This window comes from Pelobates fuscus, chromosome 7 (assembly GCF_036172605.1).
Source record: "Pelobates fuscus isolate aPelFus1 chromosome 7, aPelFus1.pri, whole genome shotgun sequence".
NCBI classification, from domain to species: Eukaryota; Metazoa; Chordata; class Amphibia; order Anura; family Pelobatidae; genus Pelobates; species Pelobates fuscus.
In genome coordinates, this window is record NC_086323.1 from 71,536,964 (window position 1) to 71,560,080 (window position 23,117).

The following is a 23,117-nucleotide window of genomic DNA, read 5'->3' on the forward strand; positions in this document are numbered from 1 at the left end:
TTTTGTGATTCGGAATTCCAGACGTGGTGCCAAAAAAGAGTTGAATGGTGGGAAAAAAAAAGACAGGCACTAAGTGTTGATTTTATTGACAAATCAAGTGACCAAAAGTAACCGAAAAAGGGATAAAGGAGGGGCAGTAAAAAAAATATATATATATTCTATATTTAGATCTGTATATATTATATATTTAGCAAATATATCATATAAATATAGATTTTGTTTTACAACTATTGGTTACTATTTCTCACTTGAAATTACTTGAAATCTGAACAAAGTGGCAGGAATATTTATATTTATATTATGTATATATTTTGCAGGACTTTGATTTATATGCCATTTTTGTTATTGTGATTTGTTTTCCTGAATCTCTTTTCTTTAATATAATTTGGATAGGCCAAACCGCCATATGGACAAAATTCATCCATTCCAAAAAAATGTTTATTTTCAGATAAAATGGTTCGGCCGAAACAGTTATTTTCATCATGTACAGTTACCTAATTTTACTACACAATAGTTTTTTTCATTGGAAACGTATGAACAAAGTATACATTTTAAGGGGCTGAGAAGGAATAACGTTAAATGAAAGGAACAACTATGGATAACAAACTTGGCAATACGGTGCAATGTCGGTCTGGCTTTACCAAGGCAATATAGGCGGTATCATGTATAATAAGGGGTATTGATTCTCGAGATCAATATATAATTTTGCCTGTTAATAAATAAATGGTAAGACCCCCATCTTGAATCTGAACTGTAGTTTTTTGCAGTACTAGAAAAAGTGCAGAGACAAGCTACAAAATGAAAAAGAGGGATGGAAAACATTAGTTATGAAAAAAAAAGACTATAAAAACTGCATTTGTGTTCTGTTGAGGAGACAAGTTACAAATATATTCAGGGTTAATACAATCTGCTAGGTGCTAACCTGTTTGTTAGCAGGAATGTACAAGAGACAAGAGGTTATCCACTGGACAAAAGGTGTTTTTGTTTATAGCAGAAGAAAAGAAGGGTTCTCTATTGTAGGAACAATAAAGATGTGGAATTCTCTACCAAACAAGGTTATTTTATCGGATTCTGTAGATATTTTTTAATAAAGACCTAAATGTATGTTTGGAAGAACAGAATATTCAAGGAGATAATTCATGTGTTTGTGAACATGTTGTTGATTCAAGGAGATGGTAAAACTCAATGGACCTGAGTCTTTCTTCAACATAGTTTACTATGTAACTAAACAACTACCCTTATTTTTTTGCGTTGCGTTTATACTGTTCCAATAAACTTGCTTTTTGTTTGTTACACCTTGAGTGACTTGGCCATCGTCTACTTTCCAAACTGTGAAGTGAGGTTTGGCCTACCTTGGGTCTGGCTGCACCCTGGGAATAAAGGAAGTGCAGTATCCTCTGTACTATTGAATAATGTATTAATGTGACATGCCTCTGTATAGTGGGCGCATTTAAAACTTGTTTGTATTTCTAGATCCCATAACATATTAAGTATTTATGATATCATAATTGTGTTCTTCAACATGCACTTTGTTTGTAATGTACACTGTGTACGCACCTGTATTCACCTGTAGGCCAAGTTCTATTTTATTTTGAGGTCGCTTTGCACCAGTTTGTTATGTAAATTAGGCATTTAGTTATAAAATGTCTGGTCTGTTTGATAGGTATGGCCAAAGGTCAGGTTACACCTTGAGTATGAGCCAGTACTTTTGTAAAGTTTGCTTACTTCCCAGGAGAGAATTTTATGTACCTATTTAATGAAGCAGCTATTACTCACAGCACTACCAAATTGGCTCATTTCCAGTTTTGTGTTTGGATAAGATAGAAACATAGAATATGACGGCAGAGAAGAACCATTCGGCCCATCTAGTCTGCCCAATTTTCTAAATACTTCCATTAGTTCCTGGCCTTATCTTATAGCTAGGATAGCCTTATGCCTATCCCACACATGCTTAAACTCCTTCACTGGCAAGGTTACCCATTATATTACTCAAATCACTAAATATTAACTGGATTTCTCACACCTCCTCAATGCACATTCTTTTAGGGCATTACATTCAATCATTTTGTACAATTAGTTTTAGATTTGAAGTGACATGTACAATTTAGAAAATAATTAAAACAATCATTGCCATCTCATAAGTAGGGTTGCATTTGTGGATAGTTTTGGGTTTATGTGCAGGGGTACATTTTATGTAGTGTTGGGGTTTAAAAGAAGGGGTATATTTATGTGTAGTAATGAAGATTACATAGTGTTTGAATGTACAGGTGTATTTTCTTATGGTCTTGGTGTTTAATTGCAAGGGTATATTAACGTACACACATGCATTGACACATAAACACAGATGCACACTACCACACACAGTCTGTGTATACCATAAGGGCAACATATCATATTTTCAAACAATATGCAAAACACTGCATGATACTAAGTATATTTCCTATTATATATATTTTTAAAGTTTATATATCCATATATTGAAAGGGGCTATCATGCAGGAATCTTTACCTCCAGTTCCCAAATTATCAGACAAAATAATAAAGACATACTATAACTACAGCAGGAACATCAGATTTTTTTTTTTTTTCATTTTGATGATAGTCACAGGAGAAACAGGAGGACAGAGTTAATTGTGCAGAATGTGACTTCCGTCGATCTCTGGCAGCCCAGGACAGGTTGATAAAAAAAAAAAACAACAACATGTAATATCAAAGAAATAATGGTGTTGCTTGAGCTCTATCCCGTGGTTTATGTTGTCTTCAGAACCACTAAATATTATAAGCTAATTTAATATTATTTTTCCATAATAAATGTTTTGCCATTTAGTCTCTTCACTTGGTCTGTCATCAACACAAATTACTTCTTTATACAGGGTTTGCTGTGAAGTCACTTTGAGTCCATTATAGTATACATATTCTCATATGTATTCTTTAGAATAGGTTCTTTGCATCAAACCTCAAGATGTAATTCATCAAGCTTTGAATATATCTTTTGGATTGTAGTCTTTGTGTGCCAAACTAGAATCTAAAAAGTTAAAATACATAGTTGTTAACATGGGTGAATGTAGGTAAGTATGCTTATTTTAAACTGATGGGACCAAACATACATTAATTCAAGAATGTGATAAAACCTCAAGGGAGTCATTTAAAAAAAGAAAAATGCAAAAAAGTGGTGTGTGGAAATAATAAAATATTTAAAATAAATATTACATATTTTTAAAGGGACACTATAGTCACCTGAACAACTTTAGCTTAATGAAGCAGTTTTGGTGTATAGAACATGCCCCTGCTACCTCACTGCACAATCCTCTGCCATTTAGGAGTTAAATCCCTTTGTTTATGAACCCTAGTCACACCTCCCTGCATGTGACTTGCACAGCCTTCCATAAACACTTCCTGTAAAGAGAGCCCTATTTAGGCTTTCTTTATTGCAAGTTCTGTTTAATTAAGATTTTCTTATCCCCTGCTATGTTAATAGCTTGCTAGACCCTGCCAGAGCCTCATGTATGTGATTAAAGTTCAATTTAGAGATTGAGATACAATTATTTAAGGTAAATTACATTTGTTTGAAAGTGAAACCAGTTTTTTTTTCATGCAGGCTCTGTCAATCATAGCCTGGGGAGGTGTGGCTAGGGCTGCATAAACAGAAACAAAGTGATTTAACTCCTAAATGACAGTGAATTGAGCAGTGAAATTGCAGGGGAATGATCTATACACTAAAACTGCTTTATTTAGCTAAAGTAATTTAGGTGACTATAGTGTTCCTTTAAGCAAAATACACTTAAATGGATTACAATTTGATTTAAATCATGTAATAATAAAGATTTAATATTTAACGGACAACTTGAAGCGACATCTACATCAGAATGAACTAGTTATAAGTGCAAAGGAGGACGCAGGTGCCATCACACCTTTTATGGGGAATAAACAGTTAATAAACTGTTTAGCCACAAAGTCTGGAATGCAGTGTCCTATTGCTGTGCCCCTCCACTTCCTCTGAATGTCTGAGACTTAAATTAGAAAGCCTCGGACTGGGCACCAGCTCAAAGTCTCAGCTCATCAGCTCATTTAAAAAAATGAGTAAAAAAATATGTACTTCTTCTACTCACTTTCCTGAATGGTGAGCTAGTGATCTCAGTCTATCAGTGGCAAAGGCTACTCTCTGATTAAGTGGGTCAGGTGGCCGCTTAAGGCTTTGTTCTCACTTAACCGCACAGCTGCCTAACTCAGCCTAGAGCAGACTGATCTGATGGACAGTCGATCACAAATGGTAGGCCCAACATTGAAAGGGGACTGTGACGGTACAATCCGTTACTCCGTCAAGCATTCCCTTCTTCCCATAAAATAATATTCCCAATGATCCACAGGAATAAATATCGCCGGTATCACCAAATAATCCACACATGAGCCAAAGCTTAATGCTGGAACAGAACTTTACTGGAAGTAACAACAACAGGTATTCAAGCTACAGTTTCTTTTATGCCCTGCTCCCATGCAGGGAAGGGACACACACGTTATCTACAGTAGCCACTAAAACAGAGGTTACAGCCCACACAAAATCCTCCCCTCTGCCTGTGATTCAATTATCTTATACAATAGAAGATGCAATTATCACAGGCAGGAAAAATACAGTTTTTACAGCATATTCATAACTTCTAAAATATACATCACATTCACATAAAAATTATATATTCACAATCAATCCATTCAGGGCAACAACATATCAAAAATGGCATGAATCAGACCAGGGGTTCAGAAGTTAGTAAAGTATCTTTTGGGGCCTGGCTGGCAGCATGGCTATCTGGCCCAAACCGGTTTTACAGAGCCCTCTATCTTGGAAACAATGGGGAAAATAATCCAATTATATCCAGGGATAGAGTCAGACTCCATTGAGCACATGCAGGGCCGGCCTTAGGGGTGTGCGAGCTGTGCGGCCGCACAGGGCGCCATGGAGCAGGAAGGAGTCCCTGCTTCCCCACCAAACAGTCACCAGGAGCTGCACTGCCTCCACAATTAACTCCACAGGTAACTGTGTGATTGTCAGGTGAGTGTGACTCTCTGCCTATGTGTATGACTGTCTGCCTCTGTGTGTGTGTGTGTGTGTGTGTTACTGTCTGTGTGTGTGTATGACTGTCTGCCTCTGTGTGTGTGTCTGTGTGTATGACTGTCTGCCTCTGTGTGTGTGTGTCTGTGTGTATGACTGTCTGCCTCTGTGTGTATGACTATCTGCCTGTGTGTGTCTGTGTGTGTGCGTGTGTGTGTATGACTATCTGCCTGTGTGTGTCTGTGTGTGTGTGTATGACTGTCTGCGTGTGTGTGTGTATAACTGTCTGCCTCTGTGTGTATTACTGTCTGCCTCTGTGTGTTTGTCTGTGTGTATTACTGTCTGCCTCTGTGTGTGTGACTATCTGCCTGTGTGTTTGTCTGTGTGTGTGTGTGTATGACTGTCTGCGTGTGTGTGTATGACTGTCTGCGTGTGTGTGTGTATATGACTGTCTGCCACTGTGTGTCTGTGTGTATTACTGTCTGCCACTGTGTGTCTGTGTGTATTACTGTCTGCCTCTGTGTGTTTGTCTGTGTGTATTACTGTCTGCCTCTGTGTGTGTGACTGTGTATGACTGCCTCTGTGTGTATGACTGTCTGCCTCTGTGTGTATGACTGTCTGCCTCTGTGTGTATGACTGTCTGCCTGTGTGTGTCTGTGTGTGTCTGTGTGTATGACTGTCTGCGTGTGTGTGTGTGTGTGTGTGTATGACTGTCTGCCTCTGTGTGTATGACTATGTGTGTGTCTGTGTGTATTACTGTCTGCCTCTGTGTGTGTCTGTGTGTATTACTGTCTGTGTGTATGACTGACTGTCTGCCTGTGTGTGTCTGTGTGTGTCTGTGTGTGTCTGTGTGTATGACTGTCTGCCTTTGTGTGTCTGTGTGTGTGTGTGTGTGTGTGTGTATGACTGTCTGCTTGTGTGTGTGTGGATGTCTTCCTGTGTGTGTATGGCCGTCTGACTCTGTGTGTGTGTGTGTGTGTCACATACAACCAATACACGCATATCACACACTGTTAATATACCCATTACAAATATCACACATAGCATACATATCACACACAGTCATCACACGTACTATTACATACACAGACAACACAAACATAACAGCATACATGGATGACGGGGGGGAGGGGCGCTGTGAAGATTTTTCGCACAGGGCGTCTAAATGCCTAAGGCCGGCCCTGAGCACATGTTACCAGTAAAACACAAAGGGATACAAAAATACATAACTCCTATCATACTGAATTGAACGGGTCAAATCTCCCAGGGTCCATAGTCACAGGGCAAGAGGCGGGCAAGCAATCCTCTCCAGGCACAAGTGGTGAAGGGCACTTCGTCACAGTAATAAATCCATGAATAAAGTAGCAGGGAGGGAAAGTACCGAATGAATGGAGGGGATTCTTCACAATTGCCCCCCTTTTACTCCCTGCTCCGGCAGACATGACTGGACCTTTCCGGGTCCAGTGGGGCTGACGGGACTGCCAGTCATTAGTCCCAGAATAAGTCTGTTTGGGTGCCAGCCCACATACAGCATTCAAAAGGCCAGACCTCCCCGGGTCCATAATCCCAAGGCAAGAGGCCGGCGAGTAGTCCTCGCCAGGCGCGCAGGTCCCTGACCTTCCGTCTGTCAGTACCCCAGTTAGTCAGGCAGCCCACCCACAAATAAAAATTAGCAGAGTAGCCCCCCACAGCAAACGGTACTGGTCTGTAGGTTCCAGGTTGTAGTGGGACGGTGTAGTACCCACGGTCTCCCTGGTGCAGCTAAGCAGACAGCTGGGGTTACTTGGGGGGCAGAGGATAGCGGCGCTCTGCCCTGATGCCAGCTCTTCCGCTGGGGTACCCCGTGGTAAGCCAGGCTCTGGACCAGGGGAAAATGGAGGGCAGAGGCTAACCGCGCTCTGCCCAGATGCCAGCTCTGCTGCTGGGAGGGGGTCAGTGGGTATTGTAGGCTCATCCACTGCCCCTAGGACCCAGTTGGGATGTAGTTGGGGAGGGGAAGTTTCACTTACCTCCTCCTCCTGGCATCCCTGTGGGGTTGGTTGGGGATGTGGACCGCCCGTCCCGCATCCCTGTAGGACTGGCACAGAGACCGCAGTCCCATCTGCGCCAGTGTAGTTGGAGTTGTTATCCCCCTCACCCGGTATCTCCTGCTGCGGTGGGAGAGGGGGCCCGGCTGGCCCCACTCCCCAGGACGCTGGTTGCTGTAAGGTGGAGGGATCTGCCATCACCTCCTCCTGGAACTCAGGCCGCCGCTGGGAAGAGAGACCAGGTGTCTCCTCTCCCTGTGAGATGCACTGCCGCTGGGGATCTGGGCCGGGTACCCAGCACCCCTGTAGGGCCGGTGGAGAGACCTCTGTCCCATCTCCACCTGCCATCTGTGTGCGTCCCCAGGACAAGTCCATGAGGTCTACTATCTCCGGTACCTCTGGCTGGTGGAGGAGAGGGAGGCCGGTTGCCTCCCCTCCCCAGGACGCTGGTTGCTGTAAGGTGGAGGGATCTGCCATCCTCTCCTCCTGGAACTCAGGCCGCCGCTGGGAAGAGAGACCGGGTGTCACCTCTCCCTGGGGATCTGGGCCGGGTACCAAGCATCCCTGTAGGGCCGGTGGAGAGACCTCGGTCCCATCTCCACCTGCCATCTGTGGGTCTCCCCAGGACCGTTCTATAAGGTCGCTCACCTCTGGGGCTGGTTGGACAGAAGGGGGTACGGTGTCCAGGTGATCCTCTGGGCTGAGGGACAGTGGTTGGGCGAAGTCGAACAGTTGATGGTAATCCTGTTCTAGCTCCCATTCGATGGTTATCAGGCGGGTGATATCTGGTTCCAGGTCAGTAGCATCAGGGAGCTCCAGTACATCCAATCGCCATTCCCTGATGTCACAATACCGGGACTCCTTGGTGCTGCCAAAGTCACTGTCCTCCTCCAATGCCTCCCATAACAGACCAGGGCCATCGTAGTCACTGCCCTCTGGCCTCTCACTCTCAGCCATCCAGGGGCACCTCTGGACTGAGAACCATCGTAGCGCCCGGTATGCCTCATCCAGCCATAGTTCTTTTCTGATCAACCTCTGCAGTTCCAGCACCCCCTAGCTTAGGGGTAGACACCCCAGGAAGGGCATCCTCAGTGCCGCTTGTTTCTGACTGCACTGTCCTTCACTTGGGAGATTTTCTCCCCATGAACCTCGTGTCCGCTCCAAGGCCTCGTGCCAGAGATCTCGCCGTAACCCATCTCTCCAGGCCAGCTCCTCCTCAGCTGAAATAGGGCCACACTCCTGGGCCAAGGCATTTTGTAGCCTCAGTAGGAACTCCTCATCGTAGGTTGACGCTGCCCGAGGAGGTGTGTAGCCTGCCTATTTGTTTGTTCTGTATATTTTGTCGAGCCTGGGGGCAAGAAGTGTATCAGTCTTTTTCAATTTGTCATAGTACATTTGCTTCATCCATTGCAGAACTTTAGCAGTGTCAGCTGCAATTGTGGATTAAATAGCTTGTTTATGTGCTAAAATTAGCTTAGATAGGTCTGAAGTTGGATGAAATGTATGCCTAGCTTCTAGGACCCTTATGGTTGTCAATAAATATTTCAGATCATATAGGCACTTTTTTTGTAGGTAGAGGCTATACTTGCTTTGGTGCCTACGTCTTTATCTCCAGTTAGCATTATATTCGGTTTGTGAATATTTGCTTTTTTGTTTCTGTTGCTAGTATTTAGGGTTACGCCCTTGGGCATTGCTGGAGTTCCCTCCTGGTGCATGGGATCAGTATGGAGGTGGTGTTTATTCCCTTTTACACCCATTTTTCCCAGGGATCACATTTCTTTCTATTTTTCCTAATGGCAAAGAAAGCCCTGTCTATGGCAAAATAGTGAAGTCCCTTGGTGTGGACTGGTAAGGAGCTGGGGTCTGAGCACACTCTGGGCTCTGTTGATGGTCTTTGGGAGCAGAGATTGTAGAATTTCCTGTAGCAGTATGGTTTCAGGGAGTACTTTTTCGGGAAGTCCACGTATGTGGATATTTCCACCTGCAATGGTTATTGAGGTCTTAGATCCCTTTCTCCAAAGAGAGGAGGTCATCAGTATACTTTTCAACCTGGCCAATCCTTGTGCTCAGATTAGTGAGCTGCTCGTTGACACCGGCAAGTTGCTGTTCCAGCTCTACGACCATGTGGTGTTTAATGTCTGCCATGGCATCCCAGAGAAGGTGCTGTAAATCTATTTTAGTGAGAACGGCAGAGGATGCCTCACTTTGGTCAGATTCTAAATCTGACTCATCTGGTCCCTGGGAAGATGGCAGTGCCAGATCTTGAGGGGTCCAGAAAAGCAAGCTAACCATATGGTCAGGTCCTTGCATTTTTTATTTCAACACATGGAAAAAGACCTGGTCTCGGGGTTCTGGTAAGATATGTGCAGGGTTCTGTCATCTAAATTTAGTGTCACAAAAGCTAAATTTTGCTAATGCTGCACCCACCGTTATCGAAGCAAATGCCTTTTGCAGCCATTTTGGTTCGTGGCCAGGCTCGTGGCCAGTAAGGGTATTAAATAAAAAAGTAAATTGTGGATGCAACTGAGTTTTTTTTCTAGTGTAGAGAATACTAAATAAATGATTACAAATATAGATACAAATATGCTGATTATTCACTTATTATCCCTTATAAAATACATGAAACTGGTAAATGATTAGTTAACCGCAAAGAGGTATTTCTTGCAGGGTACAGCTATGGGTACATCTTGTGCCCCATCATACGCTAACCTGCACCTGGGGTGGTGGGAGGAGAATGTGGTATTTTCAGACTGTAATGCTGAGTTCACGAAACATATCTTTCTATGGAAAAGATTTATCGATGATGTCCTGGTTGTCTGGACGGGCACGGGGGACTCCTTTAGGTCGTTTGTAAATACTTTGAACACCAATGATCTTAATCTAAGATTCACTTTCGAGATTGGGGGTTCTACACTCAACTTCCTAGACTGTACTTTTAATATCTCTAAAGATCTAGAGATTGAGACTTCCCTATTTAGGAAGCCCACCTCAACAAACACTATGTTGAAGTGGGACAGTTATCATCCTATTCCCCTTAAAAAAGGGATCCCAATGGGACAATACCTCCGTCTGAGGAAAAATTGCTCTACCACGGAAGAATACATTAACCAAGCAAAACTCCTTAAAACAAGGTTCAAAGAGAGGGGATATCCCAATCGCTGCCTCAAGAGGGCGTATCAGAGGGCCCTTTTGAGTGACAGAGAGGACCTTCTTAAAGACAAAGTGATACCCACCAAACAGGAACCTATACGCTGCATAGCAACGTTTGACGCCGGTTGGGATCAATCTAAACGAATATTAGGCAGGTTCTGGCCACTGATCTCTCAAGATCCACAACTTAAGGGAGTAGTGACTCCCTTTGTCTCTCTTACTGCAAGAAGAGGCAAAAACCTAAAAGAGGTTCTCATTTCCAGCCACCTGTCTTCTAAATGTGCCACTAAAAACTGGCTGTCAGTACAGGGCACCTACCAATGTGGCAGGTGTGTGGCCTGCCATTACATAATGTTACACATTTCTTCAACTGCAACACGAAAGGCATCATTTATTTGCTAACCTGTACCTGTGGGCTTAGGTATGTGGGGAAAACTATTCGCCCCTTCAAGAGGCGAATCATGGAACACATACACTCAGTCAAAAACCTCAGGGATACCCCGGTCGCTAGACACATGAGAAACTAGCACCAGGGGGACACGAGAGGTATAAAATTTGCAGGGGTCGAAAAAGTACAACTGAGTCGTAGAGAAGGAGACTTGGATCGTACCCTCCTCAGAAGAGAATCCTTTTGGATTTATAATTTTAACACACTGGCCCCCAATGGATTAAATGAGGGTTTCACATTTACTCCCTTCATTGATAAATGAGTTACATGGAGAGCATTATTTTACATCATAAGTAATGCATGTTTTCTTAATTTGTACTTAAGTTCATATTTTTTGTAAATACTTTTGTTATCACTATTTCATTTGATTACATGGATGTTTTTAGTTCTAACCCCCCCCCCCTTTTGGAATTAAGTTGATGATGTTGTCACTTTAAGACTCATAAATGATTTGGTTATGTTTGCTTTTTGGTTCTCTTAAATCATTTTATAACTTTGTCAGCATGAGACTTGGTTTATGAATGGGCTTCAGTCCACTTAGTTACATGAGACAGGATTTACGAATGGACTTTTGTCCATCTAATTACAGTCATTCCTCATAAGATTAGTGTGAAGCTAGGAGATTTTCCCATGTTTTCTTTGACACTTAGCTCAGTTTCATCTGAGCGTTTAGGTGCTGTACCACGTGGGACCTATTTACATACCCTGTCAATCACTTTAGTGACTCATCCAGGGAGGCGGTACTAGAGAGAACGCCGGTTTCGGCGCGCATGGGTCCGCTCCTCCCACTTATTCCTGCCGGCTCGTCACATATAAAAGAGCCGGCTAGGGGTTAGACGCAAAACTTACCTCTGACGAAGGCGCAATCTAGCGCTGAAACGCGCGTTAGGAAGTCTAGCTAGGAGTTGCTCCACTCGTGGAGATCTTCAGTCAGTCTAGTTTTTTCCACTAGTTCTGGGACTCTGTGGGTTTACTAGAAGGGGTTATTCTGAGTTATTCAGCAGTCTGGGCAAAGGTTTTAGCCGAAGCTGGTTTTATACAGATTAAGCTCTATGTGGGTGGTCTCCTCCATTCATTCCACTGGGGGGCTGTTTGTTGTACTATTTCAGTATTGTACTGCATCCAGTTACAAGTGCAACTTTGTTAACCTATGCACAGACACTCTGTAACCTCTAGGCTGTTAGCCTAGGATTTATTCTCAGCGACTTTGAGGATTACTCAGGCTGTTTCCTCTTCTCCCCTCCCCAGCTAGATACTAGGTCTGACGATTTTTTTGATCTCTTTTTACTTGTGGTTCTACTGGACAGTTTTGTGCACATTTTGCTATTATTTTCACTGTCCATATCCACATTATTTTGGTGGTAGCACACCTATTTTCCATTTTTTCTTTTTTGGTTTATATTATTTTTCAATTGTGTATTTACATTATTATTTTATACTATTATTATTAAAGGTTAAGTTTTAAGCATTACATCTAGGACGGGGTTTCCGTGTTAGGTTTATCCGTCATAAGGGTGTGGAGTTTACTCCTCTACTCTTTGGATTTTCCTTTTTTCTTTGTTTTTCTACACGTATGTAAGGGTTACCCCCTTTTAGGATTCCCCCGACACACTACAAGCGGGTTGCCTTTTGGCCACTAGCTTTTCCTTTCATCATCCAACAAGATATTTCTTACGTTGCAAAGAAGGGGTTCAGGATGCCCAGCACAATTTTATAGATACATCTAACTTGGTTTAACGTTCATACATCCTTTCTCTGTCTTCTCTTGACTTTTGAGTCACAGTTTAAAATGCTTGATTTTGCAATTTCACAGAAAATAGCAAGAACTAGTTTCATACCTTGGTACAGTTGTCAGCTTTGGGTTCTAGATCTTTCAGGCTAACAAGATCAATAAGCAAACTTGCCTCCAAAAACCCAGATTCAGCATCAATATGGAATATAGCCTTTGAATTCTCTAGAATAAGATTCAAGTTAATGGCAAAGCCAGCCATGTCTATGGCAAAAGGCCTTTCAACTGCGTACTTGACATCCCAACCGTCAAACTTTCCTTCCGCATTTACTTTCACTGATTCATAAAGTTGACCACCAACAAAGGCAACAGGCCACACAGAGACCTTTTTCGTATATCTCATCTGTTTAAAAAAAGAATAGGTACACATATGTGTCACTAAATTATAAAGAATTGTTACATAAAACATGTTATAAAAAATATGTTGAGAATAATCAGTAGTTTAAAAACATTGTGTTTTAATAGTGATTGGATGTAATAAAAACAACTACATTTACCTTTGGTAAATGTATAGTTAAATCAGAGGATGCAGTTTATGGGCCTATAGAATGGGGCAACTAATATAATATAATATAATAATTATCTTAGCATCCCATACCATTCTTAAAGGGGCACTGTAATCACCAGACCCACTGCAGTTTAATGTGACATTAACTGACAGACAGACACTCATTGATAGAGACACAAACACTCATTGACAGACACACACTCACTGACAGACACACACTCTCATAAGTTAGTATTTCTTTGAATTAAATTTTATTCCTACCTTTGGGAGAACCAGAGTGAATAATTTTCATGGGTTCCAGTAGGGCTGCTGTCATTGTAAAGCTTCTTGCTCTGCTCCCTCGTGCACTTTTTAGTGATGCCGGGGAAGGAGTGATATTATATTCTGGCTCCCGGCATCACTGCAGGGAGCACAAGGCAGCAGAACAAGAAGCTTGCAGCCGCCTCCACTCTATCACCAGGCGGCCGCCAACCCGCCTCCACTCTCCCCCAGCCGGTTGTTCACATCCGAGTGAATGGACTGACAAACCCAGGCATCTGTAAAAAATTCCTAGTTGCCATGGTGACCTGGCACATGTCATTTTTCAATAATATAATCAAAAGTACAATATAAGGTGGAATATAAGGTGGAATATAAGAAGTCTACAGTACATGAGTGATGGAATATTGTATATAAACAAGAAGGATCTTCGAGTACTTTCAATCCAGCATGTTCCTGCATGAGACAAATGAGCTCCTTTAGTATGATCATTATTGTGAAAGTGTAACTTCAAGCTCTATGACCACTTCAGGATTTTAAGTAGCCATTGTACCTGTATTCTTCACAGGGACGTTTGAAGGAATTTGGGGGCCCCAAGCAAAACAGACATGGAGGCCCCCCAAACTCCAACCCCACCCCCCACATGCACGCTCAAGGTCTGGGCCCCCCGGCGCCTGCACCCGGGTCCCCCCCCGAGTCCGCCCACAGGGATGCAGTGTCTGCAGGGCCGGTGCAAGGATTTTGCCGCCCTAGGCAAAAGTAAAGTTTGCCGCCCCCCATGTGACATCACAGTGCCCCACCCATATGATCTGCCATGTTAACTAACACAGTGCTGCAGTGCCGCCGTGTTTACAATAAAAGGCCTGCAGGGACAGGCTATAGACACCAGAACCACTACATTAAGCTGCAGTGGTTCTGGGGACTATAGTGTCCCTTTAATGTGAGGTAAATTAGAGATTAGTGCCACGAATAATATACTAGATTGCCTACTTACAACCAGATGAGGATGATGATGGGCTTCAGCTGCCGTCTGGCTCCACTGGTCTGGTGTAGAACAGGCTCTCTGGAGGCGGTTTGTAACTGTGGTCACAAAAATCAATGTTCTGGGAGAATGGGAAGCAGCTCCATTTTTTGAGGGCCATTTACACAGCTCAAGGTCTGGGTCCCAGGGTCCACCTTCATGTTCCACCAATGAGTTTGTTCACAGGGGTGTGTGTGTGGGGGGGGGGATGTCCTGATGTGTGTAAGGAATGCATTGTGTGAATCTGTGTTTGTATGTGTAAGGGCTGCAAGGTGAGTTTGTGTATGTATGGGAGGCAGTGTGTGTGTCTGTAAGGCAGCGTTTCCCAACCCAGTCCTCAAGGCACACCTACCAGTCCAGGATTTAAGGATTACCCAGTTTTGTCTAAGGTTTTTTAGAAAAAAAAAGAAAAAAACACCTTAGACACAACTGGGTCACCCCTAAATCCTGGACTGGTAGGTGTGCCTTGAGGACTGGGTTGGGAAACACTGCTGTAAGGGATGCACTGAGTGTGTGGAAGGGGTGCATTGTGTGTTGCTGTGTGTAAGGGATGCATTGCTTGTGTATGTGTGTCTGTGTGTACTGCATTGTGTGTTTTTCTGTGTGCAAGGGGTGCATTGTGTGTGTGTGATGGATGTCAATCTCTCCCCCTACCCCCGTCAATTTCCTTCTTCTCCCCCCCTCTCCAATTTCCTTCTTCTCCCCCTCCCTCTCATTGCCTTCTCCCCCCCTCCAATTTCCTTCTTCTCCCCCTCCCTCTCATTTCCTTCCTTCTACCCCCTCCAATTTCCTTCCTCTACCCCCTCAAATTTCCCCCTTCCTCTCCCCCTCCCTCTCCCCCCTCCCTCAAATGTCCTCCCTTCCTCTCCCCCTCCCTCAAATTTCCTCCCTTCCTCTCCCCCCTCCCTCCCTCAAATTTCCTCCCTTCCTCTCCCCCCTCAAATTCCTACCTCTCCCTCCCCTCCCTCAAATTTCCTTCCTCTCCCCCCCTTCAAATTTCCTCCCTTCCTCTCCCCCCAAATTTCCTTCCTCTCCCCCTTCAAATTCCCTCCCTTCCTCCCCCCCAAATTTCCTTCCTCTCCCCCCTTCGAATTTCCTCCCTCTCCCCCTTCAAATTTCCTCCCTCCCTCTCCCCCCCACTCCCTCAAATTTCCTCCCTCTCCCCCCCACTTCTCAAATTTCCTCCCTCCCTCTCCCCCCACCCACTCAAATTTCCTCCCTCTCCCCCCCACCCACTCAAATTTCCTCCCTCTCCTCCCTCCCACTCAAATGTCCTCCCTCTCCCCCCCACTCACTCAAATTTTCTACCCCCCACCAAAATTTTCTCCCTCCCTCCCCCCCACCCCCACTCACTTAAATTGTCTCCCTCCCCCCACCCCACTCACTTAAATTTTCTCCCTCCCTCCCTCCCCCCCACCCCCACACCCACTCACTTAAATTTTCTCCCTCCCTCCCACCCCCACTCACTTAAATTTTCTCCCTCCCACCCCCACTCACTTAAATTTTCTCCCTCCCTCCCTCCCACCCTCCCACCCCCACTCACTTAAATTTTCTCCCTCCCTCCCTCCCCCCCACCCCCACTCACTTAAATTTTCTCCCTCCTTCCCCCCCACCCCCACTCACTTAAATTTTCTCCCTCCCTCCCTCCCACCCCCACTCACTTAAATTTTCTCCCCCCCACCCCCACTCACTTAAATTTTCTCCCTCCCTCCCCCCCACCCCCACTCACTTAAATGTTCTCCCTTCCCCCCCCTCACTTACATTTTCTCTCTGTCCCTGACACCTGGCGGGCGCGCGAGGGAGCACTCTCTCTGGCTGAGTGCTTCCTCTTCAGCTCCCTCGCTCGCCGCGTACTGATGCCGGAGCCGGAAGATGACGTCATCTTCCGGCTCCGGCATCAGTACGGTGCGTGAGGGAGCTGAAGAGGAAGCACTCAGAGGAGAGTGCTCCCTCGCGCGCCCGCCGGGTGTCAGCAGGGCCAGCCTCTGGGGGGCCCTGAGGTGACCGGCTGCTGGGCCCCCCAGGAGAAGAGGCTGGCCCAGTGGGTACATACCGGGGTCGCAGGGCCCCCTGCGACCCGGTATGTACCCACTGAATGTGGGGCCCGGACGACCTGAGCAGTCCGGGCCCCCCAGGACCACATGCCCTGATGGCAGCCCTGCCGGCTCTGCTTGGGGCCCCGGGCCAGCTCGGGGCCCCAAGCAGTTGCTTGGTTTGCCTGTCGGGTAGCGACGGGCCTGATTCTTCATGTGCAGCATTGTCCCATGAAACACTACACATAGAGAGATATACCTCTCTTCTACTGGAGGTGAAACTCCACGCACAGGATGCTCTCTCCAGATGGCCAATCGCAACACAGCTTCTCCCTTCATGCTACCACTGTCCTCCCTGACACCCCTCTTCCCCCAACAAGGGACATCAGTGGCGGAAAATTGTGTATTGGAACAAAGGTAAGTTTTTGCTGTTATCTTTTTTGTTTGCTTTTTGTTTGCTTTTTTGGGAGAGGGAAGTCATATTGTAAGAGCTACTCTGACCAAAACCAGTGAGTTGCGGGTGGGGGGAAGTTGAGTAGACTATTAAGATTATTGATTGGCAGACATTTATAATTGTCTAGGAGTCTTACTTGTGAGGAACAAATTGCTCTATTTGATTTGATTGGTCAAGACAAATAAGTAACAGACCAAGAAAGTGGTCAAAAGCGTGTTGCAAATTGTAACATAGGTGTGCAATTAAGAAGATTGATCTGGAACTGTCACTCCTGGTGAGGTCTTTACTATTATTTGGAATATGTAAAATGCCACATTTGATATTTCTGGGATAAGCAGGCTAACTGAAGAAAACCATTAAATACACACTATAATCTGTGTATGTGTAAAAGAATGGGACCAGACCCATATGTTTTTGTTTTTTTAAGGATAGTATTCTGTCCTTAGAAGCTTGTGTATACAGGGAGTGCAGAATTATTAGGCAAATTAGTATTTTGACCACATCATCCTCTTTATGCATGTTGTCTTACTCCAAGCTGTATAGGCTCGAAAGCCTACTACCAATTAAGCATATTAGGTGATGTGCATCTCTGTAATGAGAAGGGGTGTGGTCTAATGACATCAACACCCTATATCAGGTGTGCATAATTATTAGGCAACTTCCTTTCCTTTGGCAAAATGGGTCAAAAGAAGGACTTGACAGGCTCAGAAAAGTCAAAAATAGTGAGATATCTTGCAGAGGGATGCAGCACTCTTAAAATTGCAAAGCTTCTGAAGCGTGATCATCGAACAATCAAGCGTTTCATTCAAAATAGTCAACAGGGTCGCAAGAAGCGTGTGGAAAAACCAAGGCGCAAAATAACTGCCCATGAACTGAGAAAAGTCAAGCGTGCAGCTGCCAAGATGCCACTTGCCACCAGTTTGGCCATATTTCAGAGCTGCAACATCACTGGAGTGCCCAAAAGCACAAGGTGTGCAATACTCAGAGACATGGCCAAGGTAAGAAAGGCTGAAAGACAACCACCACTGAACAAGACACACAAGCTGAAACGTCAAGACTGGGCCAAGAAATATCTCAAGACTGATTTTTCTAAGGTTTTATGGACTGATGAAATGAGAGTGAGTCTTGATGGGCCAGATGGATGGGCCCGTGGCTGGATTGGTAAAGGGCAGAGAGCTCCAGTCCGACTCAGACACCAGCAAGGTGGAGGTGGAGTACTGGTTTGGGCTGGTATCATCAAAGATGAGCTTGTGGGGCCTTTTCGGGTTGAGGATGGAGTCAAGCTCAACTCCCAGTCCTACTGCCAGTTTCTGGAAGACACCTTCTTCAAGCAGTGGTACAGGAAGAAGTCTGCATCCTTCAAGAAAAAACATGATTTTCATGCAGGACAATGCTCCATCACACGCGTCCAAGTACTCCACAGCGTGGCTGGCAAGAAAGGGTATAAAAGAAGAAAATCGAATGACATGGCCTCCTTGTTCACCTGATCTGAACCCCATTGAGAACCTGTGGTCCATCATCAAATGTGAGATTTACAAGGAGGGAAAACAGTACACCTCTCTGAACAGTGTCTGGGAGGCTGTGGTTGCTTCTGCATGCAATGTTGATGGTGAACAGATCAAAACACTGACAGAATCCATGGATGGCAGGCTTTTGAGTGTCCTTGCAAAGAAAGGTGGCTATATTGGTCACTGATTTGTTTTTGTTTTGTTTTTGAATGTCAGAAATGTATATTTGTGAATGTTGAGATGTTATATTGGTTTCACTGGTAAAAATAAATAATTGAAATGGGTATATATTTGTTTTTTGTTAAGTTGCCTAATAATTATGCACAGTAATAGTCACCTGCACACACAGATATCCCCCTAAAATAGCTAAAACTAAAAACAAACTAAAAACTACTTCCAAAAATATTCAGCTTTGATATTAATGAGTTTTTTGGGTTCATTGAGAACATGGTTGTTGTTCAATAATAAAATGAATCCTCAAAAATACTACTTGCCTAATAATTCTGAACTCCCTGTATATCAAAAATGCTCACCAACTGGGGTTACCGGAAGGATAGTCCCAGCAAACAGTTATGAAAAAAGAAAGGGGGATATCAACGTAATTAATACATTTCTGTAATTGATTCTCAATTCAATTGAAGAAAAAGCTGTTCCAAAACTCAAAGTTTATATACCAAAGAAAAAATGTTTAAAAAATTACAGACAGCATCGCAAACACCACATGTAAGTATAGAAAAGTATAACTAGATGGAAAAAAAACAATCTAAAAATATCTCTAGACAGTTACTTTGGGATATTTTTCATCTATTTATTTTTTTATACTTACCTATGGTGTTTGTGATGTCATCTGTGAGTTTTTAAACATTTAGCTTTGGAATAAAAGTAAAATTTTATAGATCTTGAGTTTTGGGGCAACCTTTCCTTTAGTTGATTTGAGATTCACTCAATGAATACTGAAATACTCATGGTACAAACTATTGTTGGCACAAACCAGTAATACCTGTTATGTGTAAGCAGAAAAAAATATTGTTCTACAGAAACACAAACGTAGAAGCGATTGAGAGAATATATTGAGAATTTAGGTTCATATAAAAAACTCACCTCTTCAAATAGCTCCAAACTGTAGGTATTATCATCATCAGCAAAATATACAACCGCTGATGGAGCTTCGCCTGGAAGAAATTTGTTTCGTAGCCAGCTAAGGCCCAAGTTCCGTTGTAAAGCACCTTTTGACATAGTCACTTCAGCTGACGTTTTAACACAAAGATGGGTATACTCCATTCCACATGTTTTTAAAAAGTTACTGACCAGTTTGGTTTTGTTTATTGAGTCTTCAACCACAATCCAGTGAATTGCAGGCACTTGACGAAAAGTATTAGCTATACGGGTGAGTTCTGCCTTCTGTACAAACCGTGCGTAGGTTGGTGTGATTACAAAGATGATTGGCAACTTTTTGTGTGTAAGACCACCAAGAACTACAGAAAAAAAAGATACAGGTTTAAAATGTAATTTGTTAAAGGTGCAACATGTCACCAAATTAAAAATGTAGCCACAGTGATGCTAACAATTCAATCCCTTTCCAAACAATAGGCACTTGAGCTTTTCATTCAACTTTATGAAAGTTTTAGCAAATTAAACTTAAAAACAATTTGTGTTCCATACTGAAAACCTATATTTTTATATATGGTGTAAGTGGGTTATATGTTCATGTAATTTAAGCAACTTCTACAACATACTTATAGCACCATATTTAAACTCATTTCCCTTAATATATACCCAATAAACTGCCCATCTGAGCATTATCTCCATCATTAATGTGTGTGTGTCTAGCTCCCAAATTACTACACTCTTAAAATTATCCCTCTTCTCCAAATTGTCAAATTCCTTACTCTTTGTTAGGTAAGAGTCAAGTTGAACTGCCATTTCCTAAATGTTTTAATATTATAACTACTAATCCCTATATTTAGCTTTTTATTTTGAGTTGTGAAAAATTAAATAAAAAATTTAACTCTACACTATATCCTGCAATTTGGCGTTTCTCTGGCAGCTCCCTGACAGTCATTGTCATAAACTCTGTGCTTTGCACCTGGTCATTAACGTACAGAAAACATAAAGAAATAAAACAATGTTTGCATTGGTGTAGCCAGAAAATGCAGCATCTCATTAAGAAAGGCTAACAAAGAATCGGGGATTTCAGTGTTTTACTCAATGGTGCAAATCCCAAGAAGTGACAGTTTACCTTTAAAGTATTAATAACATTTACCATACCATCTTACTGAGTACCCAGCCATCAGAATGTACCAGCAACTTTCAGAGTTACAAAAAAAATTATAATAATTTGATGAGACTCTTAATTCTGCCATATATATTGTAAACTATCCTTATTGACTCCAAAGTGGCAATTATATCAACAAATTTATACTGACATTTTTACTCCACCAAACATGTACTCATCTTCACAGTAATCCTTCCTGATACTTTCCTGCACTAAAATGTCTATTTTATTAAACAGTACAAGTGGTGTCCTCTATGGGTAAAAAAAATATTTATCTGCATCACATCCCTGTTTATAGAGTATACTTATAAAATGGAATCATACACTTCTCTCAGAAACTGTTATCTGTAACTGATTCTCTCACCACATTCCATTTATTCCGTCAACCATATTTTTTTACAATTTAAAGCTTAAAGGGACACTATAGTCACCAGAACAACTACAGCTTATTGACTTTGTTCTGGTGAGTAGAATCATTACCTTCAGGCTTTTTGCTGTAAACACTGTCTTTTCAGAGAAAATGCAGTGTTTACATTACAGCCTAGTGATAACTTCACTGGCCACTCCTTAGATGGCTGTTAGAGATCCTTCCTGGGTCATGGCTGCCTAAAATGCATCCAAACATTCAGTATCTCCTCCCTCTGCATGCAGACACTGAACTTTCCTCATAGCGATTCATTGATTCAATTGATCTCTATGAAGAGATGCTGATTGGCCAGGGCTGTGTTTGAATTGTGCTGGCTCTGCCCTTGATCTGCCTCCTTGTCAGTCTCAGCCAATCCTATGGAAAAGCATTGTGATTGGATCAGGCCACCACTTCTGATGATGTCAACAGACAGCTTGTTTTTCTGAGTCAAACAGCATCCAGAGCTACAGCTTCAGGTTTGTATACAAGTAAGATTTTGCTATTTTTAGGGAGGCATGAGGAGCCCTAGATGGTTGTTTTAACACTATAGGGTCAGGGATACATGTTTGTATTCCTGACCCTATAGTGTTCCTTTAAACAGGCAAATTATGATTATATTCCATAATGGTGGCCTGTACAGTTAATTTACTAATTATTCAGCTTTTCATTTTCCATGACTCTAAACCCAGCAACATTCACCAGTGGTGGTCTATGTGTCACGCGTAACAGCCACATACCATCTTGAGCTTTCCACAACATCGTGTACAAAAATGTCCTCCACATCAGCTAACTGCCTCAAAGGAACCAGACCCGACACTGACTTTTTACAGTGTCTATAGCTGTGTAAACACATTCTCTCTTGTCATTTTAGGATCTGTAATTTTCTCTGTGCAGACCCAAAAATTACTTTTTCCCTTACCTTACAGTTTGCCATATTTGCCATTAGCAACATAATTGGTTTGACAGCTCTTAATGCACTCCTTATTACACTACAAAGAAATTTACCTTGTGCTCATGTACCGACTTGTTACACACAACCTGTAGGAAGATTCAAGTCAACCACAATAAAATTATACCTCTCCTTTCTCTTTTTTCCACTAGAGTGTCTAACTTATATAACATTTCCTCTATATAAATTGCTTTGTTTCCATTAACACCATTTCTTCCTTTTACATTTTCCCCGTGTATTGTCTATGTTTATGTATGTCTCTCTTAACTATGACCTTCAATCTCCTCGGTTTGTACCTTCATGAGGAATTGCCTGAGCATTTACTCTGTTGAAAACATCCCAGTAATTATCAGTGAACCTTTGTTTAAACTTACATATGGTTCATTCTGTCTTTCCTATAAAAAAAAACTAGCTTTTAAAGTAATATTCGTTTAGCCCTCTAATGTCATATTCTTTGCATGGCATATTTTGAGCCTTATTTATTTATTTTTCACAAATTTCTTTCAGAATGTATGGTTTTACTCTTTCTAACTTTTTCTATGTATATAGCAAATTAATAACTTATTTTTTTAATCCTGATGGATGCTACTCTTCTAAATAATATACCTTTGTCTATACATCAAAGATATCAGTATACCATTACCAGACCTTTGTCTATTAATAGGGCCCTATTATTAAACTGTCTTTTCCAGTATCTCAGTTCCTCATGTGATGCATTCTGAATATTATTGTTGGACGTTTTTTGCAGTAATCAGCGCAGTAATAATATGGGGTAAAATAGTGAGCCCCCATGCAGCAGTCCTTCGTCATTACAGTAGGATTAGGTATTGATGGACGGTAAACCCATTCACTCTCAGCCAATCCCATTCAGCAAGCTGAAGTGCTTTAGGGGTCTGGAGTTTCCCTTTAACAAAAGTATTGACAAAAGGAGTGACTTGTCTTGAGGGTAAAAATCTAATGCCTTTTAACCTATCTTGTTTCGTAAAGTTACTTTGCTTCAATGTTTGTAAGACTTATTGGCTCTTTGCCCTGTTTTGCTGTACAGTAGGCAGGGTCAAACTGTTTCAGGTCTTTGTTTTTCGCTGGCCAGAAATTTAAAATTCACTATGAATTAACTTTGGATTCTCAACAACTCACATTTTATTATATAGAACTCTCAGCAATATTTCTGCCTAAGGTTTGCACTTTAGATTTCCATTTCATTTAGAGCTTTTTGAATATGCATGTGTGAGCCCCAGGTGCATGATA

General features: G+C 42.6%; 1 protein-coding gene across 1 annotated transcript; it reads right to left on the reverse strand.

Moving 5' to 3' along the window:
* Window positions 1–2,949: 2,949 nt before the first annotated feature.
* Window positions 2,950–21,679, reverse strand: LOC134569152 (galactosylgalactosylxylosylprotein 3-beta-glucuronosyltransferase 1-like). The gene is made up of 4 exons (XM_063428062.1): window positions 21,658–21,679; window positions 19,341–19,714; window positions 12,507–12,800; window positions 2,950–3,024 (listed from the first exon to the last, which is right to left on the reverse strand). Exons 1-4 carry the CDS (start codon window positions 21,677–21,679, stop codon window positions 2,950–2,952), a joined length of 765 nt encoding a protein of 254 aa, XP_063284132.1.
* Window positions 21,680–23,117: the final 1,438 nt, after the last annotated feature.